General features: G+C 37.7%; 1 protein-coding gene across 4 annotated transcripts; it reads left to right on the forward strand.

Annotated features, from left to right (window-relative positions):
* The first annotated feature begins 3,657 nt into the window (after window positions 1-3,657).
* IL18R1 (interleukin 18 receptor 1) lies at window positions 3,658-19,407 on the forward strand. Of its 4 annotated transcripts, XM_085534206.1 has the most exons (14): window positions 3,658-4,013; window positions 4,087-4,222; window positions 5,076-5,240; window positions 6,058-6,176; window positions 6,790-6,835; window positions 7,111-7,351; window positions 11,539-11,716; window positions 12,509-12,662; window positions 14,122-14,184; window positions 15,660-15,816; window positions 15,971-16,104; window positions 16,920-17,081; window positions 17,360-17,518; window positions 18,190-19,407. In XM_085534206.1, the coding sequence occupies exons 6-14, from the start codon at window positions 7,287-7,289 to the stop codon at window positions 18,588-18,590; spliced, it is 1,473 nt and encodes a 490-aa protein (XP_085390332.1). In that variant the 5' UTR covers window positions 3,658-4,013; window positions 4,087-4,222; window positions 5,076-5,240; window positions 6,058-6,176; window positions 6,790-6,835; window positions 7,111-7,286; the 3' UTR covers window positions 18,591-19,407. The 4 variants fall into 4 exon arrangements, with proteins under 4 accessions (XP_085390332.1, XP_015705558.2, XP_015705541.2 ...); XM_015850055.2 differs by lacking the exon at window positions 6,790-6,835 and having other exon boundaries at window positions 3,685-4,013; XM_015850063.2 differs by lacking the exon at window positions 6,790-6,835 and having other exon boundaries at window positions 3,688-4,013; window positions 5,076-5,244.
* Window positions 19,408-22,759: the final 3,352 nt, after the last annotated feature.

A 22,759-nucleotide genomic window follows, 5' to 3' on the forward strand; every position in this document is an offset into this window, starting at 1 on the left:
ACCAAAAGATTGTGGAGAACTAGAAATCAATTAATGAATGCTGTTAGAATCAAACACAGTGAAATTTTTGGGGTGTACATACATAATCTCCTGGTACCCATATGTCAGCTCAGAATATGACACTGAGAATTCAGTGTTGACCTTCTTGTGTTTTAAAGGAACAGAAGTGTCTTCTTGGCCTGTGACATGTAAGAGTCAGGAATGAGCTTTGACTTTGTTCACTTGATTATATTTGGATGATAAAACGTTTTACTGAGTAAAACTGGGAAATTTTTCACTGAGAGACTGGTGAGGTGCTGGCACAGGCTGCCCAGAGAAGTTGTGGGTGCTCTGTCCCTGAAGACATTCAAGACCAGGGTGAATGAGGCTCTGGGCAACCTGATCTAGTGCCTGATTTAGTGGCTGGCAACCTTGCCCACAGAAGGGGATTGGAAACAGATGATCTTTGAGGTCTCTTCCAACCCAAGCCATTCTGTGATTCAATACATATGTAAAACTGATATATGCTGCTGAAAAATTATACTTGAACAACCACATGTTCCTGATCCTTGAGAGTGTCAGAAATAGAGCTATTTCACAATTTTTTTCTAGTCTTTACAGATCTCAGTCTCTGGAAAGTTATGAAGCAATATTCCTTTCAAAATACATGAAACAGAAGATCTCAAGGAACAGAGAGTATGGATTTAGGGGATAACATTCATCTCCAGCCACACTATGAGCAATGGGAGAACACCAGATGCTGGTCTCTTGAGCTGAGAAAGGCCTTTGACACATATTCAGTTTGTGATATACAGATAAGTGGACAGTGAGTGGAAAAACAGTGGGATGAAAATTTATGACAGATCAAGAGATTGTGATCAGCACACAAACTTCAGCTCACATTAAATTACCAGTGACATCATTTGGCACCTAATGTTGATACTAAAACTTATGAGCATCCTTATGAATGACCTTGGAAATGGAACAGATTATTATATAAAGAAATTTTCAAACATAAATCCAAGAAGAGATTATTGACCCATGGGAGTGCAGGGCTGCTGTTTTGCATTACAACAGAACAGTGATATCAACAAGGTTCAACCCAATGCATGTGCAAAGTGTTGAATCTGTGTTGGAAAATTCCCATTCAACAATACAGCCTAGAGATCAACTCAGTACAAAGCAGCTTTGCTACAAAGACTGTAGGTTTTGGTGGACACTGAGGTGAGTTTGAGTCAGTAGTGTGCTTTGTGACAAAGGAGGACAACTGCTGAATTACTGGAGCAAATGCAGGGAAACGCTACCAAAAGTGCAGGAAGTTTGAGGGAGAGGACAAGATCTCATATTTCTGTTTACAGGAATCTGAAAGAAAGGTAGAGAAAACTGATGGAGCCAGATCTTTTCAAAGGACCATAGGAATAGGATAAAAAAAAAATGCAAGTGATAACTTAGAATATGGGAAATTTCTATTAGAAATTTGGAGAAAGATTTCACTGATAGGTGGTCAAATGTTATCCCTAAAAGCCGTGGAAGCTTGAAAAACATGCAGCCTTCATATTCTAAAACTACTGAAAAACTTATGAGACTCCTACAGACATGGTATCAGTTGGGAACCTGCTTTTTGACATCAGGAATAGGTAATGATAAAAAAATATTGGAGTATAATGTAATGCTCAGCTAAGAATTATTGTAACTCACATGCAGAGATAGCAGAAGCAAACATAAAAATACTAACAGTTAGAAGAAAGAACAATCTTAGTCTGTGGTTACAAGAGCTGAATGTGTTTCTCTATATCAAAGAATCGGATTCACAGTTTCAGTTAGTACCTTCATAATGTGTGGTGGATGGAAAAGGGTAATCAGCCAGGGCTGACTCATTGGTGGAGCTTCACAGAAAAATCTATTTTTAATATCAGTGTGAACTTCCATTTTCATCATGGCATTTTCACCATGGCACACTGAGCTGTGGTTATTTTCACAGCTGAGCTACTTCGCTATTGCAGACCTATTACTTCTCCATTAAAAACTGTATTGAAAAACTGTAAACCTGATTCTGCGTATGTTCACAAAACACAACATTAGCTGAAAAGCACAGCTTTCCACAATGCAGCTGAAAGTTCAGAAACTTCGGGGTATTTCAAAAGCAAATGAATATGGGAACAACTCATGGAAAATATTGTTGTAAATAGTAAATAAAACAGAACGGCCACTGTCAAGTCTTATCCTGTCAAAGTAAATAGCTGATGACATTTAACTTTACCAGTTTCTTGTCTGCTAAATTGCTTTCAGTCTTGTGTAAAATCATCAGTATAAACTGTAAAATATGAAATAGTTACAGTATATGCTTTCTTTTAAGTTTTAACATCAAGCACTGAGCCTTACGAACAATTAACACCGTGAAATATTGTGTATGCATTTAAAGGTAGTTACAGTGGGTCAGATTCTCAGCTGACTTTCCTAGAGTTCTGATTTTCATTGCCTAATGGTCTGATTGTGTTTATATTGTCTTAATCTCTGATGAGAAAAACAAATACGGTGAGACAGTAAAACTGTCCAGGGTTTCTCAGCTTCACCTCAGCAACAAAACCTGCAAAATGCCAGCTCTGTGGAATCCCTCCTTGTTTAATGTAACATGTCCCTCTCACTTTTACAGTGACATCTCCTGTCATTACTGGGAATTTCTGGGAAATTCTGTAAAAAGCATAAAAAGAAATAAAAATAAAAATATGGCAGCTGTCACCAGGCACGTTTCCGAAGATGAACAGCGTAATTTGAGAAACAAAGGAAATCCCAACTGTATGAATTTGTTTCTGTTGCCATCAAAAAGGCTTCATTTAGAAGTAGATGGAGCCATCAGTCAGTACGTATCAGATAAACTATTGGTGTGAAGTAAACAGTAGCAGACACTCATTATTCAGGAACAGCACTTAAACAGGAAACTCAGCTCTCAGAAATCCTCTGTGTAACCACAGCTCCAACAGGTGAGCATTTGGCTTAAAATCAGCCAGCTGTTGGCATGGGGCTTGCTTAGGGGTGAATGCTCCTTTCAGAGGAATGGAACTGTGAGATGTTTTGTGTCTTGAAACCTTGCATCATTTCACCCCCAGAGGGGACATCGGGTCAGAAAGAACAGCTCTTAAATCAGGACAGTCTTGTACAGGAGCAGATTTTCCCTTTTCCTGCAGATTGTAATTTGTCAGTCTTTGTGGTTTTTTATATCTTTTTGCAGCGTATCAGCTTTATTGTTTATCTCTTAGCACACTCTCATCCTCAAACGGATGCTGAGGGGGGACGGAAGTTGTAGCAGAGATAGAAGCTGCTAGTGTGCACACTCCTGAAGCTCCATCCTACTTTCATCACACGTCTCAGAACAGAGTCCCGCCACAAACCTTCATCAGAAGAGCAGAAGAAGAGGTGTTTCCATCAAAAACAAACGAAGACATCACCTCAAGCCCTCCCCTCCTGTAAAGGCTGTGAGAGAGAATCCCCTCTGTTCAGACACAGCCCATCTCGCCTCATCTGCAGGCAGGGCCCTGAGAGCACTCTCCAAGCCAGGTAACCCCAGCCCACAAGCCAGAGCTTGTGTCCAGGCTGCTGCCTTCTAACCCAACTGGGATGCACCCGCCGCCTGCCATGCTCCACTGCCCCAAGCAGGAAGGGGAGGTGCTGCGCAGGCTCCTGGTGGGTAGGGTGCGTCTCTAAAATGCTTCCTTTAGAAAAGTCCGTGTTCAGAAATTGCTGTTACTTTTCCGAGCGATACAAGCAAAAGTAAAAATCTCACTTCTGCATTTTCCATTCTCCTCCCTGTGCTCATCAGTTAAAAAAAAAACAACAAACCAACAAAACAAGAACAGAAAAAAAAAAGTGATTATTCCACTCTTGCTTTTTCTGGAGGTTTCTCACTCTGAGCAGTTTTCGTATTGACTCACTGCAAGATTGTTGAGTTTCAGTGCTGAATTCAGAAGGTTTGTGAGTGCAGCCTGTAAATGCCTGCCGTTTGGAAGGTTACCTCTGCATCACTGTCAACCTGCATAGTGAGTAAACACTTATATTCTCTGGGAATTCTGGTGGATTTTTGTTTTAACTGATATCTTGTTTTCCTAACAGAATGGTTTTTAGACCTACCAAGGTTCAGACAACTGCTTGCTAGATCCTTTCTCTTCATGAATCCTGTGTGAATTGTGGCACAATGTAGTCACATATGAAAGAGACTGACATTTCCCAAAAAGCCTTCCTGAAAGAGGTAAGATTAGAAGCTTCCTCACTGGACCTCCGAATGTTTGTTCTAACAGTCAGAGGTTCAGAAGGATCTGTTTTGTTGTTGTTTGTTTTGCTTTGCTTTAAAGAATGCCAAAATTATTTCGATAGGAATTCTGGTTTCCAAAAGTCTTTATCAAAATGAGATACATGACCAAAACATCTCAGTGTATCAACCCATATACTTAATAACATAGAGTTAATGCAGTTTGCAGAATTCTATATGCTCAAGTTTGCTTTAAGATTTTATCATATTAAAAATGTCACAAAATGATTCTAAGAGCTGTTTTTATAACTGGGAGTCCAGCTGTAGCTTTAAGCATGTGGGAAATTTGAATAACAGGTGGTATATTTTACTTGTTATTTGCAGTCAGGTATCTCAAACCTGGTCATTACTAAGTAGCTTGGATCAGACTTTGTTCTTTAATCCCTGTTGCAAGAATCAAGGGCTATTCTGTGCATTCATTAAAACATCAATTTTGTGCTGATGTGATGTGCCAATAAAGAATGGGATTTAGAATTAAAATCTGGTGATACGTAATTTTATCTTAATAGAGTGGTTCATGGTTTCATTGTCTGTGACAATTGCATTTGTTCTAGATACGAGAGGATGAAAATGTAAAGAAAATTCAAGACAGACCCTTCTTATTTCCTATAAAATATAATAGTTTGAATCTCCATGTATAGAAGGGAACCAATACTAAGTCTGAGTGAATGGCCCCTTAAAGTTTCTTGTTGCAGTATTCAGCACCCAACTTTCTTCTACTTTCTAAATTGGGATCTGTCTACCAGACAGTCTGAAAAAAGGGATATGAAATAGTCCTTTCATTTTCTTACAGTTATTTATGGGATGATGGCATACTTGTAATGAGTTGTGGGTAGAGCAACTTCATATCTTGATGTCATTCTGGAGTATTACTTGAAATGCAATAGCCTACTTCATCCTGCTTGTTTATACCACGGGAAGTTTCTGGCTGTAAATTTTGGACAGGTGGCTTATAACAGTAAGTATGTATCTTCTCAAACTGCAAAAGTTTTAGGTTGAAAAGACAAATAAATAGAATGCTCAAAGAGATAACCTTTGACAGCTGAGTGTGAAAAAAACTCTCCTGACTATGTGTCATATTTATACACGCATGTTCAGGTTGATGACTAAGTTGATGACTAAGGACATTTGTGTTCACCGAACTCAGCATCTATGCTTTCTGCCTTGTCAGCAGAACTGAAGCACAGGTTGTAGGATGGGCTCTGCCCTTGTTTGCCCCCAGATGAAAACATTAGCGTTTTCAGCTGGTACGTACTTGCTCAATAGATTAAAATGTAAGACAAAATTGTAGACTTCACTGTTTTCCAGCAGTCTAAAAGTAGACACTTGGATGTCTGATCTATCAGTGTTGTGCTGTTCTCCTGGAAAATAAGGGAATTTAGTAGCTGTGTTTTTGTAAGGTCCTGTCTTGCAAATACCATGCTCTCTGTAGGAAAAAAAAAACATCACAAAACACTGTACTGAATTGGAATCCGTCATTGCTTTCTGAATTTGAAATGAAACTTGCCAAGGAAAACCTAGATATGTTGTAGTGTATGTTTGGTGGCCCTGCTAGGCAGGGGGGTTGGAACTACATGATCCTTGAGGTCCCTTCCAACCCGGGTCATTCTGTGATTCTGTGATTCTGTGATATGTTACCTCATACATCAAAATACCTGTTATGGTAAAAATGAGTAACTTTCCATTTGACTCTTCAGTGATGGGCATTAGTTCACACAATGCTCAAACAGGTCTGTTTCATTGCACTTGTGATGAACTGAGTCTATTTTCCCTAGTCTTTCAGTGTGACCAAGAAGAACTCAGTTTCATTTTTTCTGGAGAAAAAGTGAGAAGTAACTCAAAGAAATGACTCTCATGTTTTTTTTCTTAATTTTTATCACCGAAACAGCCACAGGTAAGTATGAATCCTCATTTCAATAGCAGAACCTTCAAAATATTTGCCAAATATAGGACACCTTGACAGTTTTTGAGACTTTGAAGTTATTATACTTTGCATTTAAGAATAACATCTTAAATATTTTTCAGTTTCAGTCCAGCTCCAGACTTTGGAAATTTCACTTATAGTAAAAGAATTATGAAGTAAATACACTAGAGATGAAGATGGCTAGACACACCTGATTCTATTGAATAGGAGCATGGCTGTATGGAGAACTACAGCAAAGAGGAAAATGATCCTGACTGTGGCATTCAGAAGTGTAGCCTCAATAGTGGCTAGAGAGAGACAGACTCTAGGAGAAATAGGGCTTGGAAGCTTATTTTGTCTTGACTATTTGTGCTAGACCAGGGTTCCTTTTCTGTATTTCAGGTGACTTTCATGTGCAATTGTACATTTGGAAAATTTGATTAGAAAAGCAGACTTTCTGTGTGAAAAAATTAGTCTCAGTCTTGTTTCAAGAGAAATTTTCCAAAGATATAAAGTTTTAAAGGAATATTATCATGTAATGATTGGGTATTAATTAAGAAGAAAATGTATGTCTTAATTCATAGACTCTTTGCTTTTATGGCAGTTGATCAGTTCTGAGGATTAGCCATCTCTGTCAAGTCCAACCAGATGTGAGTAAATTTCCTGCTTGCAGCAGCTGCTTTATTATAGAGTGAGGGCAATTTCTGCTGTCATTGCCTATTTTGGAACAACATGAAAGAACTGTAAGGAAATGTCTAATTTTTTTATTTTTTTTTTTAATCCTTCTATGTCTAATAGTTTTGATTGAGTAAGACAGTCTGAAATAGATTTTGCTGGAACAAATAAATTCTGTCAGTCTACTTTAAAGTCAAGTTGGCATTATTTTCTAAAAGAATATTGAGCCTTTTTCCCTCTTTCTCTGAAGAGAAGCTGTGCCCTCTTCGTGCCTCCATTGATGTACTAGAAGGGGAGTATTTTTTCCTTTGTTTTCCTGAGTCAAAACGACAACATTCTTGGAAAGAAGAATACACAATAAACTGGTACAAAGAAGGTGCTGGAAGGCAGAAGCAAATAAAGGAAACACACAGAATTGTATCCCAAATGAATTTTCTGGAGTTTTGGCCAGCTGAACTTGGTGACTCTGGGAATTATTTTGTCACTCAAAGGTGGGTACACAGCAAGTGGATGAGCATCCTGCATTTACCATTACTTATGAATGTGGTAATTTCTTTGTCTTAATTTGTATTGTTTGTGGTATCTACACAAAAGAAGGGAGAAGAACTATATTAATTGTGATGTCACAATTTTTCAATAACCATGCAGAGGAAACTATAGTACATACAGATAGCTGTAGGCAAATACAGCCTTCCAAGGATTGGGTAAAACAGGTAGCATTTCTGCTGTTCTGTAGCTAATTCCTTAAGCATAAGAAGGGAGAGTAATCCTTCACTGTGAGGGTAGTGAGGCAATGGAACAGATTGCTCAGAGAAGTGGTGGTTGTTCCATCTCTGAAAGTGGTTTAAAGCCAGGTCATTTGGGGTTTTCAGCAACCTGATCTAGTGGATGGCAACCCTGCCCATAGTAGGACAACTGGAAATAGATAATCTTTATGGTCCCTTCCAACCCAAAACATTCTTTGATTCTATAATTTGCTTGTCTTCTACACCAGACCTGTTCTTAGTGTGTTGAGTGGATCTCATGCTGTGATGCCTGCTGATTAAACCAAGTGGGATGCAGTAACAGAGGCATAGTTTAACTCTAGTTTCTGTGCAAAGCCTTGCATACCTGAAGCTGTTTGTGAAGCAAGTAGAATAATTGGATTCAATTTCTTACTCACAAGTCAAAAGGGGAAGTAAGGTTGGGCCTCAGGTTATCATGGTATTCCTTATCAGACCTTGAAGAATGACCGAAGGACTAGATTTTTTATAGGAGTTTTTAAGACAAACCTGCACTACAACTGTACTTCAGGATTTACAGTTGGAGTAATAACTCATTTTAAATTATTTTGCATGTATTGATCTGTGCTGTTGCTGAAGTAATCTTTTTAAGATTCTTTCTTGGCTCATAAAGGTTGATGTTTCATTATAGAGTTGCAAATACTGTGAAGTGCTGTCCACATTTCTCCAGCAGCACTTCAGACAGAAATTTGATAACATACTAGATTGTTAGATTTTAATTGTTAACTTGTTATCTAGTTAAAGTTCAAGTTAACATAGAAGTTGAAAACTTCATGTTATACTTTTCCATGTATAGCTGTTTGTTTATTTGAAATGCTAAGTACTGTAGATGAGAAGATGTAAGTAGAGCAAAGATGCACATGAATATTTCTTTTGTTTTTAAGATATTTCCATTTAATGGCAAGCTTTTCTTTCTCCAACTAGTAGATAAAGTTTGAGAAATACTTTCCTAGGATGTGTTGAACCCAGTCTGAAGAGAACTGGCCTTAGGGATGATGACAGTGGTAATCTGGCTACTTCGTTCTTCAAAGTAGTACAGATTTAGCATATTACTGTGTACAGGTATATGTCTAAATTAGCAGAGTTATAAAGCAAACTGATCAGTTGTGGTATACAGAGATTAGATAGCATTTGGCTTGTTGATAGGCCTATAGTTTTCATTTGTAATCTGAACTTGCCACAAAATTGTATTACTTTATTAATGGCCTTGAGCAGTCATCCATACAGTAACTTCACTAAATACGGTACTAAAGTGTTATTAAATCTAACAGCTCACTCTACTGCCAGCACCTAAATAATGCTATAAAATACATGCTCTGGCTTATTTTGGCATGGAGTAAGCAGCATACCTGAACCACAGTGCTACCAAAGGAGATTTTCATAATTGGGATATTAGAGAGGAAATTTGTGATAACACAGCTATAAAAGCTTTGAGGAGTTGGAGTAGTCATAGTAAACCAACAGTACATTACATCAATTGTATAAAACGAATGCATGTAAGAGATGGAGGTGATGGGAAAAGACCTTGAATAAAATTAGGATAGAGTTTGTTAAAATGATTATCTGTTCAGAAAAACATGAGAGGGATCCTTTGTGAAATGTTGTGATTTACTGATCTAAGAAAGAAACTCAGAAGTTTTTGATTTTATCGAAGTATTCGTTTGCAACTGAGTTTTGATTTTGTTATGAAAACCTTTCTCATTTTCTAAGACGCTGTATTGTGACACTACCTTTGAAAAATGTGATTTGAAAGGAAGCATTTTTATTTATGAAAAAAAGTTCCTGAATTAAAAGAAAATACTTTGACCACCATGAAACAATTTTAAAGTTAGTTATTTATTTACAATTTCTTCATGTTAGACTCATACAGATATCCAGGGTTTGCTGTTGCTGTTGTTAGGATTAGAATGAAGGCTGTTAGAACAATAATGTGTTTGGTTTTTTTAATGGGATTCTCACTGTATTTTGGGGTCAGTTTTTCTGATAGTTCTTAGTACTGGAAAGCATATTAAGCAGTTAAAGCAGTAGAAGAATTGGTTTTCTGCTGTGAAGGATGGCTTTCAGTAATTAACTGACATGGAAAACCTGTGGGTTATTGTGGGCTACAGAATTGGTTTAAGATTTAATAAGATTGATAGAACGAAGTTTGTTTCAGAATGTTTATGCTAGGCTAAAATTTTGATTTAGAAGTAAACAAGCTATGCATATTTTCACTTATCTATTTGATTTATAATTTACTTAGGTATATTGTAAGGTATATTGGAAATGATTTTTTAGCTGCATAGACAGTTTTATTGACCAAAGAGTCAATCAAATTCACTGCAGGCTTTCAGTAACTATTTGACAGTGCCATTGTAAATGTTTTGCAAGCTAATTAATTGTTTCCTGCTCTGTTGCAACTGACAGAGTGTAAGGAGAGGTGAAAATGTTGTAACAATGTATGTTCATTGTGTTGTCCACTTATTTTTGACTTAAAGAATAATCAGAAGTTTTATAGCTCTACAAGATTGTTCTGCTGAGACGTAGCGTATATAGCCAAAGATGTGTATGCTGATGTGTTTGCACATTTATTAGTACAGTAGACTAAGGACATAGTTTCAGGAATTAATTTCATCTGAAAACCTGAGTGTGTCCATCTTCAGCAACATCTCTTGAACAAAAAAGATTCCATAGGCACTGGGTGTGGAAGTGTTAAGAAGAAATCTGTGTCACACATTTTTGGCAGGATTTCCAATGTGTGTGGGTTTTGTACCTATATCCTGTGGTTATCAGAGGAAAAAAAACAACAACAAAGAAACCAACAACAAGGCAGGTCATCTTGTGGCTCTGTACTAGTGACCTTGAAATAAAGGGTTCCTGAATAAATGAATGCATGGAGATTCATGACAGACACCTGATATAAGTTCCTAACATAGCTTACCTTTTTTAAGGTGTTTAGAGCTGTTGAAAGCAATGAGAATACACACATGTGGAGATAATATTGTATTGAAGGCTGAGTGTCAGGTTTTTGGTTGTTTTTTTTTTTTGGTTTTTTTTTTTTTTGTAGATTGAAATATTGAGATAAGACTGGATTGTTGCACTGAAAAAGCTTAGAACTGCATATATATGCAGTCTTTATGGTAAGCTTGGATATATGTCTTAAGGGCTTTCAGTTCCCCTTGTGCTCTCCTAAGTCAAGCTGGTTTTTGTTCCTTCTTGGTTAGTGAAATGGAAAGTTTGTTAAGCCAGAAACTGTTTTGTGAGGACAAAAACAATCACAAAAGAATCACAGGTGACAGAAATATAACAGCTCAGACACTAACAGTTCAACCAATGCAACTTAATGTATTCCTGTTGTTGAAAGTCATATGTGTTGCAGACAACTAGAAATTGCTAAATTATTAGCAATAGCTAATTTATTTCTAGTTTTTCATAGGTATACTTTTGCAACTTACAGGGAGTTTTTCCTTGTCAGAATTTGGCTCATCAGTCAGAATATCACAGAATCATTGAATATCTGGAGTTGGAAGGGAACCACAAGGACCACAGAGTTCAACTCCTATCCCCACGCAGGACTACCCAGCAAACTGTAGAGCTCTGTTCAGTGGAGGCTATCTGAAAACGAGATGAATTCTTTCCAAAATGCCTTCTTTTGCAGACATGCTTAAGTTCATAAGTGATTCAGTAGTTCATGAGACTTGCAGAGTTTAGGAACATTTCCAAAATTTTGGTGATTTTCTGCACAATATCAAATGATATAGAGAGATAATAAAGGGAATAGTAAATAAAGTAAATAATCTGTTCACAGTACATGTATTTTTACCTGCTAGAGCTTAGAGGACTTTGTTATGTAGCTCGCTAAGCTGCATTCCTTTAAAAAGCTCTTAAAACTGGTTCTGCAAATCTTCTTTTCACAGCAATGGAAAACGAAATTTCACAATTCAGAAGTGGACCTTGAATGTACTTGAAAGAAATAAAAGCAGCTGCTTCAATCAAAATCATTTAACAACTGAAATTCAAAATGCTGGAACTGGTTATTCATTGAAATGCAGTGATCTGTCTGTCAATGAAAATGACAGCATAACATGGTATAAGGTAATGAAGAAAATCAAAGCATTGGCTAGAGATAGAATATCTACAGAGAGAATATCTAATTGCAGGAAAAGTGAATTACTATCAAAAGCCCAATAGTGCTTTAATTTTTCAAACTATTGGGGGGAAAAAAAGCCTTTAGAGAGATACTCAGAATAAAGTTTCTCTCTTCTCTCAAGTTCATTAGAAAAAATATCTATAATCAGAAATTACTGGTAGTTTGGAATGGTGGAAGATCAGATGTGCATGTCTGTTAGCCTGTTTATCGGCTTTGCCAGTATAGGTGTCATCCTGACACTAAATGAATTGCCAAGGTATTTGTTTAACAGTTGACATGAAGTGTCAATAACTTGTGAAGTTATTGAGAAACTTTAAAATTTTACTGTTTCTGAACATGTTTTACAGAATGTCTAACAGACCTAGTTCTGTTCACTTTAGGCAAATCTGATCTTTGGAGCAGTTTTGCTGGTGCACAGACAACAGATGAAGCACTTGTAAACTGTTGAGTGTTGGTATAATCAGCCATTACATTTAGCACCCTGACTAGGTTTCATCCACCCTACCCTTGCTCGCCACTTCAACCATTCATAATGTAAGGTAGCTCAGGCGGTGCTCTCAACTTCTAATGGGTTTGATGTTCAGGTGTTTCCTTCAAATAACTGTAATTGGAAATTGGGGTCCCACCTCCTTTGAATCAGGTAAAAGTTGTTGAGATAGTAAAAGAGTGATGCTGTTTTTGTTTTTTTTAAGGTTTTGTTTTATACAGTATAATATTTTCTTGCTGTGTTGATGTAGGACTGTAAGAACTATGAAAATGAAAGCGGACGGGAACTGGACTTTAAAACCTTATCAGTTCAGCACTCTGGAATATATACCTGCAAAATTTCCATCAGTCATCAAGGAAAGATATACCACAGCACGAATACAATTAGGCTGATTGTAGAAGAAGGTAAGAATACCTTCTGAAACTGAAGCATGCCTTCTGTTCACCTCACTGTGGAAAATGTTCTCTACTAAATCTATTTGTGATTGGATGTTGTTCAACATCTCTTGATAAGTATTTTGACAAGATTAGATCTGGAAGTCTGATCTATCTTGCAATATTTCACAAATAAAAAGCAGAAATTCAGATATTACCAAATTTGGAAAATTTATTTAGTAAGTTTTCCCTGCAGTTTTAGGTGGTTTATTTATTTATTTATTTATCACAGAATCACAGAATCACAGAATTGTAGGGGTTGGAAGGGACCTCTAGAGATCATCGAGTCCAACCCCCCTGCCAAAGCAGGCTCCCTACACCATGTCACACAGGAAGGCATCCAGGCGGGTCTTAAATATCTCCAGAGAAGGAGACTCCACCACCTCCCTGGGCAGCCTGTTCCAGTGCTCCGTCACCCTCACTGTAAAGAAGTTCTTCCGCACATTTGTACGGAACTTCCTATGCTGTACTTTCATCCCATTACCCCTAGTCCTATCCCCATGCACTACTGAAAAGAGACCAGCCTCGCCACTATGGCTCCCACACCTCAGGTATTTATAAATCTGGATCAAGTCCCCTCTCAGCCTTCTTTTCTCAAGGCTAAACAGACCCAGTTCCCTAAGTCTCTCCTCATAGGGGAGATGCCCTTCACCATCTTAGTGGCCCTCCGCTGGACTCTTTCCAAGAGATCCCTGTCTTTTTTGTACTGGGGAGCCCAGAACTGGACACAATATTCCAGATGAGGCCTCACCAGGGCAGAGTAGAGGGGGAGGATCACCTCCTTCGACCTGCTGGACACGCTCTTTTTAATACACCCCAGTATGCCATTGGCTTTTTTGGCTACAAAGGCACACTGCTGGCTCATGGTTAATCTGTCGTCCACCAGGACGCCCAGGTCCCTCTCAGCAGAGCTCCTCTCCAGCAGGTCTTCCCCCAGCCTGTACTGGTGCATGCAATTATTTCTACCCAGGTGCAAGACTCTACACTTGCTTTTGTTAAACCTCATCCGGTTTCTTACTGCCCAGTTCTCCAGCCTGTCCAGGTCTCGCTGAATGGCAGCACAGCCTTCAGGCGTGTCAGCCAATCCTCCCAACTTCGTATCATCAGCAAACTTGCTGAGGGTGGTCACTATACCTTCATCAAGGTCGTTGATGAAGATGTTGAACAATTTATTGTTGCTGTATGTTATACAAATTTGGGGGGAAGAGCCCTTCCAACCACTGTAAACCATCTGCCCTATATGTAATGAAATGCAGAAAATACATCAGGACATACTCCTTTTTTAACTGCTTGATAATGATGGGTTGAGATATTTTTCTTTGAATTAAATGGAATCTACGTGATTAGTTTCAGAAATGTGTCATTTTTTACTGTTGTAAGAAACTGTTATTTCAACAGAAAAACTTTGTATTTTTATATATATTTTTAGATGCACCAGAGACTGTAACTTTGGAGATAGTTGGACGCAATGAAGAAATTCAAACTGAAATAGGTAACAAATTAATAAGAGTATTTTTATGCTAGCAACTTTGTATACATGTTTTAGTCCTGATCTCTGGCTGATGGTCTGGTTAAGCATAAATGAAATAGTTGCCTACACACCTGCTGGATCTAATATGTCTTCACATATGGTTATGTTTTCACTAGTGGATTCCATGACCTATCTAAAAGTACAATTCACCCTTGCAGAGGCAGAAGAGGAGGTTGTTGTTATGACCATCAAGAGAAAGTGGTGCTAATGATTTAACAGCCCTCCATGGCTTTATTTTCAGATGGCAAACAACACAGAACAATATGTGAAATATGTCTGTTTTTTTGTTTCAGTGATCAACAGTAATAAGTAATCCTTTTCACGTCTGCTACAGTCAAAGATGTTATTCTGAAGTGCAGTGTGAAATTTGAGGGATGACAGTCCTGGCAATAAAAGGATGCAGATCCCTTACTGCTGCAAAGAATTTGTTGTACTGTCAAAAGCCTAATCCTTGACTATGTTCCTAGCTGGGGGTTAGATAACATGGTCTATAGGAATCGCACAGTATTGGAAACAGTCCAAGATTTTCTTATTGAGACTGTATATGATTCTTAAGAATGTAAATTTTCCTGTCTTTTTCCTGCCTTGTGTCTGAGGACTTCTCCCATTCCATTACCCAGTGCTCTCTTACACCATTTTGCAAATTCTTCTTTAGCACCTCTGTTGTTCATATATGAATCTCATTTGCTCAGCCAAGGCACCAGATGTTGGTTTACCTTCAGAATGATTACATGGTGGAGAATGAAGGGAACTTTGGATGAATTTGGTCCGTGGACTTTTGAACTTGTGTTGTTTAGATGGTGTTCTATAACATTTCCCTGAAAATAGTATTTGTGCACAGTAAGGGTCAAGTTGCAAAGTAGTTGATAATAAACGTTTAAGTCTGTGTTTCAGACTGTGCAACTGTGATCTGAATTCATGTAGTCTAAACCTAAAGCTGACGTATTTTCAGCTAGACTTGCTTTAGAGATTCTTGACCTGTTCCACTGGAAGAGAAGACAGCTTCTTCTGTGAGAGGTCAGCACAAGCCATAGCAGGCTTTGTTATTTCTTTTTGTTGTTGTATACAGTTTAGTTATCCCCATCAGCTGGCTTAATTTCCCTTACCTGGGGCGCTGGTGAGTTGTCTTCTTTACTTTTCCTGCAGCACACATTTTAGTTCACTATAGTTTTTGGCCTATTTAACCTTTTCTGATTGTGACAGAGTTAATCTGTCGTAAGATCCTCACTCTGCAATGGAGTGCAACAGTGCTTTGTACATGGCTGCCAAAGCAACTCTTGTGCAAATGGAGCATGTATAGAACTTTGTGCAAAGGCTACTAAGTTCAGAAAGGAGGACAGCACCTGGGATACCTGACCTGTAAAGCTCATATTTTGCTGCACTGTAAATGTGAATGTTGCTTTTGATTAAATCTTCTTATGTTATGCTCTGTTTAGGTAAAGAAGAGACACTCAACTGCACAGTTTTCTTGGGTTATTACATGCAAGAAGATGTCAACCTCTACTGGTGTTTTAATGATACGTTTCCAAAGAAATGTTCAGGTATTCCCGAGGCTGACCCTCCAATATGTGAAGAAGATTTAACAAAATCACGGTAAGTTTCCAGGAAATACTGATCTTCAGTTGTATGTTGTGGACCTTAATGAAAATGCCTGAGATTCTTCCACAACCTTTTCCTCAAAATCTGCTTCTCAATTTACTGTAGACTTTTATGCAGGTAGTATTGCTAACATCATTCCTTATTGCAGTTTGGGAGACAAGTTTTATATCACAAGGTTTCTACGGATTAAAAAAGTAAGAGAGGAGGACTTCCATCACAATTTCACCTGTAGATTGCAAGCTGATGAAATAACGCACATGAAAGTAGTGAAACTGAAAAAAGGTACAGTATAAGCTATGGATCATTCTTCTAATTTTTTTATTATTATTCATGCCAGGTTGGAGATTCCTGGCATATGGGCATTCCCCTCTTTTTTTTTCCATCTCAGGCCTTTCCTTTCTTTATTTAGAGGAAATATTTGATGTTAAGTGTGCAACCGACTAGTTGATGTTAAAATATGCAGCAGATAATAGAGCAAATGAAATACAGACTACAATGAGCATGACATGACAGTGCTTTCACAAAGGGCTTTGCAAACATTTAATCCATATTTGGAATTTAAATTGAGAGGATAACAGAATAAATAAGCAAAAAAAGCTTAAAAGAGAGTAGAGACAGAACAAAAAAAAAAAAAAAAAAAGATTAAGAAGGACATTAAGTGCTGTTATTGATGATCTGAGAAAGGGGTAGCAAAAAAGAGGAAACAATAAAGATTCCAAAGAGAACTTATCATGGAAGCAGTTGACCTAGAGTATCTCTCCAATTTGGGATGTTGTATGTCTTTGAGGAGTTTTATCTCAGTATTGATCCCATGTGAAACTCATTTGTGTGTATCCAGGGTATATGAGCATATATAATGTAATTTTAATCATTTAATTTAATTATTTAATTAATAGTTTTAATAGTAATCTATGTTCTGTAGTTCTTTTCCATCTCAGTATGAATGGCATATACGTGTGCCTGAAGTATTAGCAGGAAAGGATTCACATCAACATTTCAATTTTAGTGATTTTAAAATGTCATGAGTATTTACTATCATAATTTTATCATATAATACTCTCTGTTAAGGCTAAAATTTTCTGGGTTTTTCTTTACAGGAAACACCCAAGATCTGCCTGAGCATGTATTTACAACTGGAATGATACTTGCTGTACTCTTTCCATGTGTTGCTCTGGCTGTGGTAGCTGTCTGTGTGATGTTCAGAGTAGACTTAGTTCTATTCTACAGGAACATAAGCCAAAGAGATGACACTGCTGGAGGTATGACTTGGCTAATACTGACATTGAAGTGGTGCACTGATTAAAAAATAGCTTATGATAGGTTCTATAAAACAACCATGTTTGAGGACGTGGCAAAATAAATGATCTTAATATATGATTGAGAGAGGATATATTATTAAAAAAAAAAAAAAGAAAAAAAAAAAAAAAAAGAGCATAATCTTCTCTGCAGCTGAGACATTAATTCTGTAAACCAGAATCCTGGATCAGTTTATTTCTAATCATTGCCAACAAGACAAAAATTGGTGATTTCTTTACAGATGGAAAAGAATATGATGCTTTTGTATCTTACCTGAAAGACTGTGTTTCTACTAGTAAAGAAGAGAGAGAATTTGCTTTGAAGACATTACCAATGATACTAGAAGAAAACTTTGGGTATAAGTTATGTATATTTGAGAGAGATGTATCTCCTGGAGGAGGTAAGTGTATTGAATATTCTTGTAATTAAATAAACACATCATTTTCATGCAAAGCTAAAGGATTTTGTTTCATTCTGTTTACAGGAGCCTTCTATTTTTGTTACCCTTGCCAGTCTTACTTCTGCTGTTTACTTTCTTTTTCCCTACGAAGCACATTTTCTGCTTCTGTATTCTCTGTAGACCTTGTTATCTCATGGTTGTCAAGATAATGCTGAAACTTGTTCTGTCATCTCATGATAGTCTTCTCAGCCTTGGATTACTGGCAGTAGATTTGGGATTTCAGTGGCACAAAAGGAGGAGTGAGCTGGTGTTCACTGAATAATCAGAGAGAGGTGGCTGTTGATGACTTCATGTGGAATCACTGTAATGGCATCTACGGATGAAGAGTAAATTTTACTCTCACCTTCTGTACATATGATTACAGATAGATAACCGAAGACTATATGTGTATTTCTATCTGCTGCAGAGATTAAGCTTTGACCATGGGAGAGCTTATTTTCACAAACTCATTAACTGTAATGCATATTAATCTATACTTAAGGACAGGATATTTCCATGCTGTCAATTCACAAGGAGAATATTTTTGTACATGTACCACTGTTAAAGGAAAAGTCAGTTCAATGCCTGCCCTTTCAATCTGTTTTAATAACATATTTATTTTTAATTTGCAGCTGTTGTTGATGATATCCATTCATTAATTGACAAAAGTCGAAGATTAATCATTATACTGAGCCAGAACTACATTTCTGACAGAGCCATATATGAACTTGAAAGTGGACTGCATAAAGCTCTAGTAGAAAGGAAAATGAAGATTATATTAATTGAATATATGCCTATACGTGACTACGACTTCTTGCCAGAATCACTGTCTCTTTTGCCATCAAAGAGGGTTGTTCAGTGGAAAAAAGATAAATCTCTCCCAGTGAATTCCAGATTTTGGAAGACCCTTCGATACCTAATGCCTGCAAAACCTACCAAGTCAAACTCCAAAGGACACTGTATGAGTCTAGATCTAGGCTCAGAAGGGACTCAACCATGGACTGGAGGCTGTGACTATAATACAGTCATATAGGAATTCTAGAGGTGGAAGATGCTGCAGAAAGCTGCCAGCTTCAATAAATTCGAATAGAAAAGATAAACTGAAATTACTTTTGAGAGACAGTGCTCATAACAGTCTGAGATTTGGGAATAATGTTAGAATCATCACATTTGTTAGAACCATGTTAACTCCAGTACTAAATTATATTCCAAAGGATGTTTACTCAGCAGTCTGTACAAAGAGCTGAACACTTATTCCACAACAACTTAATTGTGTAACCTTTTGGTACTGCATTTTCCTACCTGTAGAATGACATTAGTTAGGGATACATATTACTGATATTTAGGTGCTTTGGGTTTTGTGTATGGTTATTTTCTAAGGATCACGCTTGCAAGCAAGACTGAATGGCTCCTTCTCTAGAAAGCTTGGCAGACAGGCTTTGAGCAGCACTGAGCAGAGAAGTGAAAACAGAGAAAGGCAGTAACAGAGGAGTCAGATTTAATCAGGCTGACTGTATTCACTGCTGAGTAGTGCACCATGTTAAAAGGAGACAAGGGAAAATAGGGCTATGCATATATAAATTAACAGCAATTCTTATTGCTCTTAGGTCCCAAACTGCTGACTTTAACCAAGGTTTAAACTGCCTGCTTTCAGTTTGCCAGTCTCTAGAGAAATGAGGTTATTAGTAAGGCTCTTATAGACTGTGGTTCTATTGGTTTTCCTGATGATGTCTGTGTCAATTAATATGTGAACTGACATGATTGTTGCTTTGAGTTCATTTCAGTAATTCCTTTAGCATTTTTGTACCATTCTTTTCACTTAATAAAAATTTATTTCCCTCTATGTACAACAGTGGCTTCTGTTTTTGCTGCAGTTACTCAGCAGTGAGTAGTAAAAATCAAATTTTGAGAAAGGAAAAAAAATAATAATGTAAGAATAAGCAGGAGTGTTGTTAGACCCACTCTCCACAAGCAGTAAGTCTCTCTTTTTTGCTGTAAAATAAATAAATAAATAAACCCAGCTGAATTCAAACAAGCTTCTGGAATAAATAATTTTCTAGAGGAGAATGCAAATGGGATCAGTGAGGAGACAGCTGTTGTAAGATAGCAGCCTTCAAGATTCTTGTCTCCTCATTAGTGACTGTGAAAGCTCTCCAGCCTGTCCAGGTCTCACTAAATGGCAGCACATTCTTCAGGTTTGTCAGCCAATCCTCCCAAATTCGTATCATCAGCAAACTTGCTGAGGGTGGCCACTATCCCCTTGTCAAAGTCACTGATGAAAATATTGAACAAGAAGTTAAACTGGAATTTTGCAGTCAGCCCGAAATTGAGATCTCCTGCATGGGAATGCTTGGGCATGTGCCGACTGTGTGTGCAGAACAAGGTTATTTTATGCTGGTCTTGTTAAACCTAGAATCAATATGCAGCTGATTTGTGCATTATGGTCCACTATTCTGAGTATCACATCCAGAAAACAGTAGATTTGTGCCTCATGTACTTAACTGGAGGAAAAGTAGAGACTGATGGATATGAAGATAGATCATAGAATCATTAAGGTTGGAGAAGACCTCAAAGACCAGCTAGTCCAACCACAAACCCATCACTACCGTGCCCACTAATCTATGTCCCTCAGTGCCACACATGCACATTTCATGAAAACCTTCATGTCTAGCCTAAAAGGTTACTTTAGAACAAATACACACTTAAATTTTCATTTTCTATCATGTTCTCTCAGAGAATTTGAAAAAAAAAAAAAGACTTCTTAAAAATGACTGTGTTCTATCTTGCATGGAAGGTGCAAAGCTTACCCTCATTAAATCTTTTGTATGTTTAATAAAATGTTTCAAGTGTTGCTCTTCTAGTGAGGTGCTCATGGTATAGTTGAAGAGCATTCAGTGTTTTGACAAAGAAAATGTTTTTGCGATTTTTCTGTGATGGTTTTCTGATTTAGTAGCTGTATTTAGATAAGATGCCTGTGCGAAAAAGTATTTACCAGGCTTTCTGCAACTGCCACAAACTACATTAGATACAATATCGAATAACACTCCACAAGAATCTGTTCCAGTTTTGATCAACTCGTGAAGGTTTCCTGTGGTTCAATATTCCAAATTTCCTGAACTTCAGAGAAATCAGGTGCAGAGAGATCTCAGTAGTTTCATTTTTGAGTTTTGCTGTATATGTAATCAGCTCATCAGGGGGATTTGTCTCTTACATTGCACTGTTTCGTCTTCCTTTTGGCCTCTGTAAACGTAATATAGTATGTACAACAAGTGAGGTACACTGCAGTCCAGTGTAATATATTTACTTTGTATTATTTATCAAATTCAAAGTAAAGTTCAGTGCTTTGATGGCCTAAGTTATTTATGGCACAGATTTACAGTTCATTGCTCAATTATTTTGGCAAACACTATAGTTAAATCAGTTCCAGTTGTGTGTTGGAGGTGTTTTAATATGTGGTTACAAAATAATGACCGTACAGTGCAGGGAAATTGTAGCTGCTTTAGGTTTTCTGACTATGGTAAAGGAATGCTGTTCTACAAGTGTATCCAAAACTATCTGTAAAGCTGTACAAATCTGATTTAAAAGATGAGGAAAGAAGGAGAGGAGAGGAGAGGAGAGGAGAGGAGAGGAGAGGAGAGGAGAGGAGAGGAGAGGAGAGGAGAGGAGAGGAGAGGAGAGGAGAGGAGAGGAGAGGAGAGGAGAGGAGAGGAGAGGAGAGGAGAGGAGAGGAGAGGAGAGGAGAGGAGAGGAGAGGAGAGGAGAGAAAAGTCAAATATTATGGAGTACTCCTCATTTCTGTAGCCTGATACTCACTTGGAGACTAAAGCGTAAATATTCAGTTCAGCTGTGGAAAAAACGTCTGTCTGTGTGCTGTGGCTTATAATGTCGTATATAAAGAATATTCACATTTATAGTAGTTAAGGAAGATACTGCAAAAATCAATTACAAGGAAGAACTCATAGTTTGGAAATGAAAACTTGGGAGAACTGCAGTGCATTTGCTGATCATTGACAGCTGCCAACATGATGAAGTCAAATGATATAGTGCAAATACTGAGGAAGTGCTGTCACCAAAGTAAGACATTGAGAGATGCAAGACAGAGCCATAAGAATCACTGGGAAAACATGTGAAAGGGCTCAGGAAGCATTTAAATTGTTCAGGCTGACTGGATGAAAGGGAAAAGGAATACGAGTAAAGAAATAAATCCAGGAAGAGAAAAAAAAAACAAACACTAAAAGAAAAAAAAAATCAGTGCTAAAGCACAATGAGTTTCTGCATGAAAACTCTTAATACAGTGGTGGACATCTGTGCCAGGTTTACATTTCTTGGCTTCCAATATGTGGGATACACTGTCAAGAAAGATGTTGCTACCAAAAAATGTTTACCATCAAATTTGAGGTACTAAGCAATCCTTTCTGACTAACAGTGTGAAAGTTTATGAGAAAAAAAGATTTTAAAGGCCTGATTCGTAAGTATATCCTTTGCATTTTTCTTTGCTTTCAGGTGATCTGTTCAATTACCATTGCATCCATGTGACACTAGTCTTACTGCACACTATTGATTAAGGCAGACTGTACTGTAGTGCAATAGATCTATAGTAGCTAACAAGACTTTCCCTTACTTCACAAGGGAGAAACTGGTGAGTTACCCCACTGCCCCATGAGCCACTCTTGACTGTATGCTATTCCACTGGCCATATAATCCAGTACAAGGTGAACTGAAGTTCAAGTTCAGATGTTGTTCAGACACCTCTGACTGCAGAACCAACACCACTGACACAGGGTAGAAAATAACTGGAGTGGAAAATTTCTTACCCAGTCAGTGTTAACCATAGCTAGGGAGGCGAGGCCGTGGTACATTAACGTGTCAAGCCAGAATAGTACAAGAATAGAAAAGAGACTTAATTCTTCCTACTAGCATAAGATTACATGCCTAGATGGTGAGATGATGATGAGAGGTGCATTTTCCCCTCTGCTTCTTTGCTGACAGAATGCTCAAGCAGAAGTGAGATGAACAAGGTAGGATGTGGACTCCTGCCTTGATGTTCCACAGGGACAGGAATGTATGATCGAGTGTGGAGCCTGAAGTTTCCTCTGGCCGTAGCCTAAAATATGCTGAATGAGTGAATGAGTGGAGAGGAGGCAGAGAGGGAATTCCGGATTGGTTCCTTTGTAAACATGCTCTATCAGCAAAGGAAAAAAA

This window comes from Coturnix japonica, chromosome 1 (assembly GCF_054131305.1).
Source record: "Coturnix japonica strain WE chromosome 1, WE-NBRP24, whole genome shotgun sequence".
Classification (NCBI taxonomy): domain Eukaryota; kingdom Metazoa; phylum Chordata; class Aves; order Galliformes; family Phasianidae; genus Coturnix; species Coturnix japonica.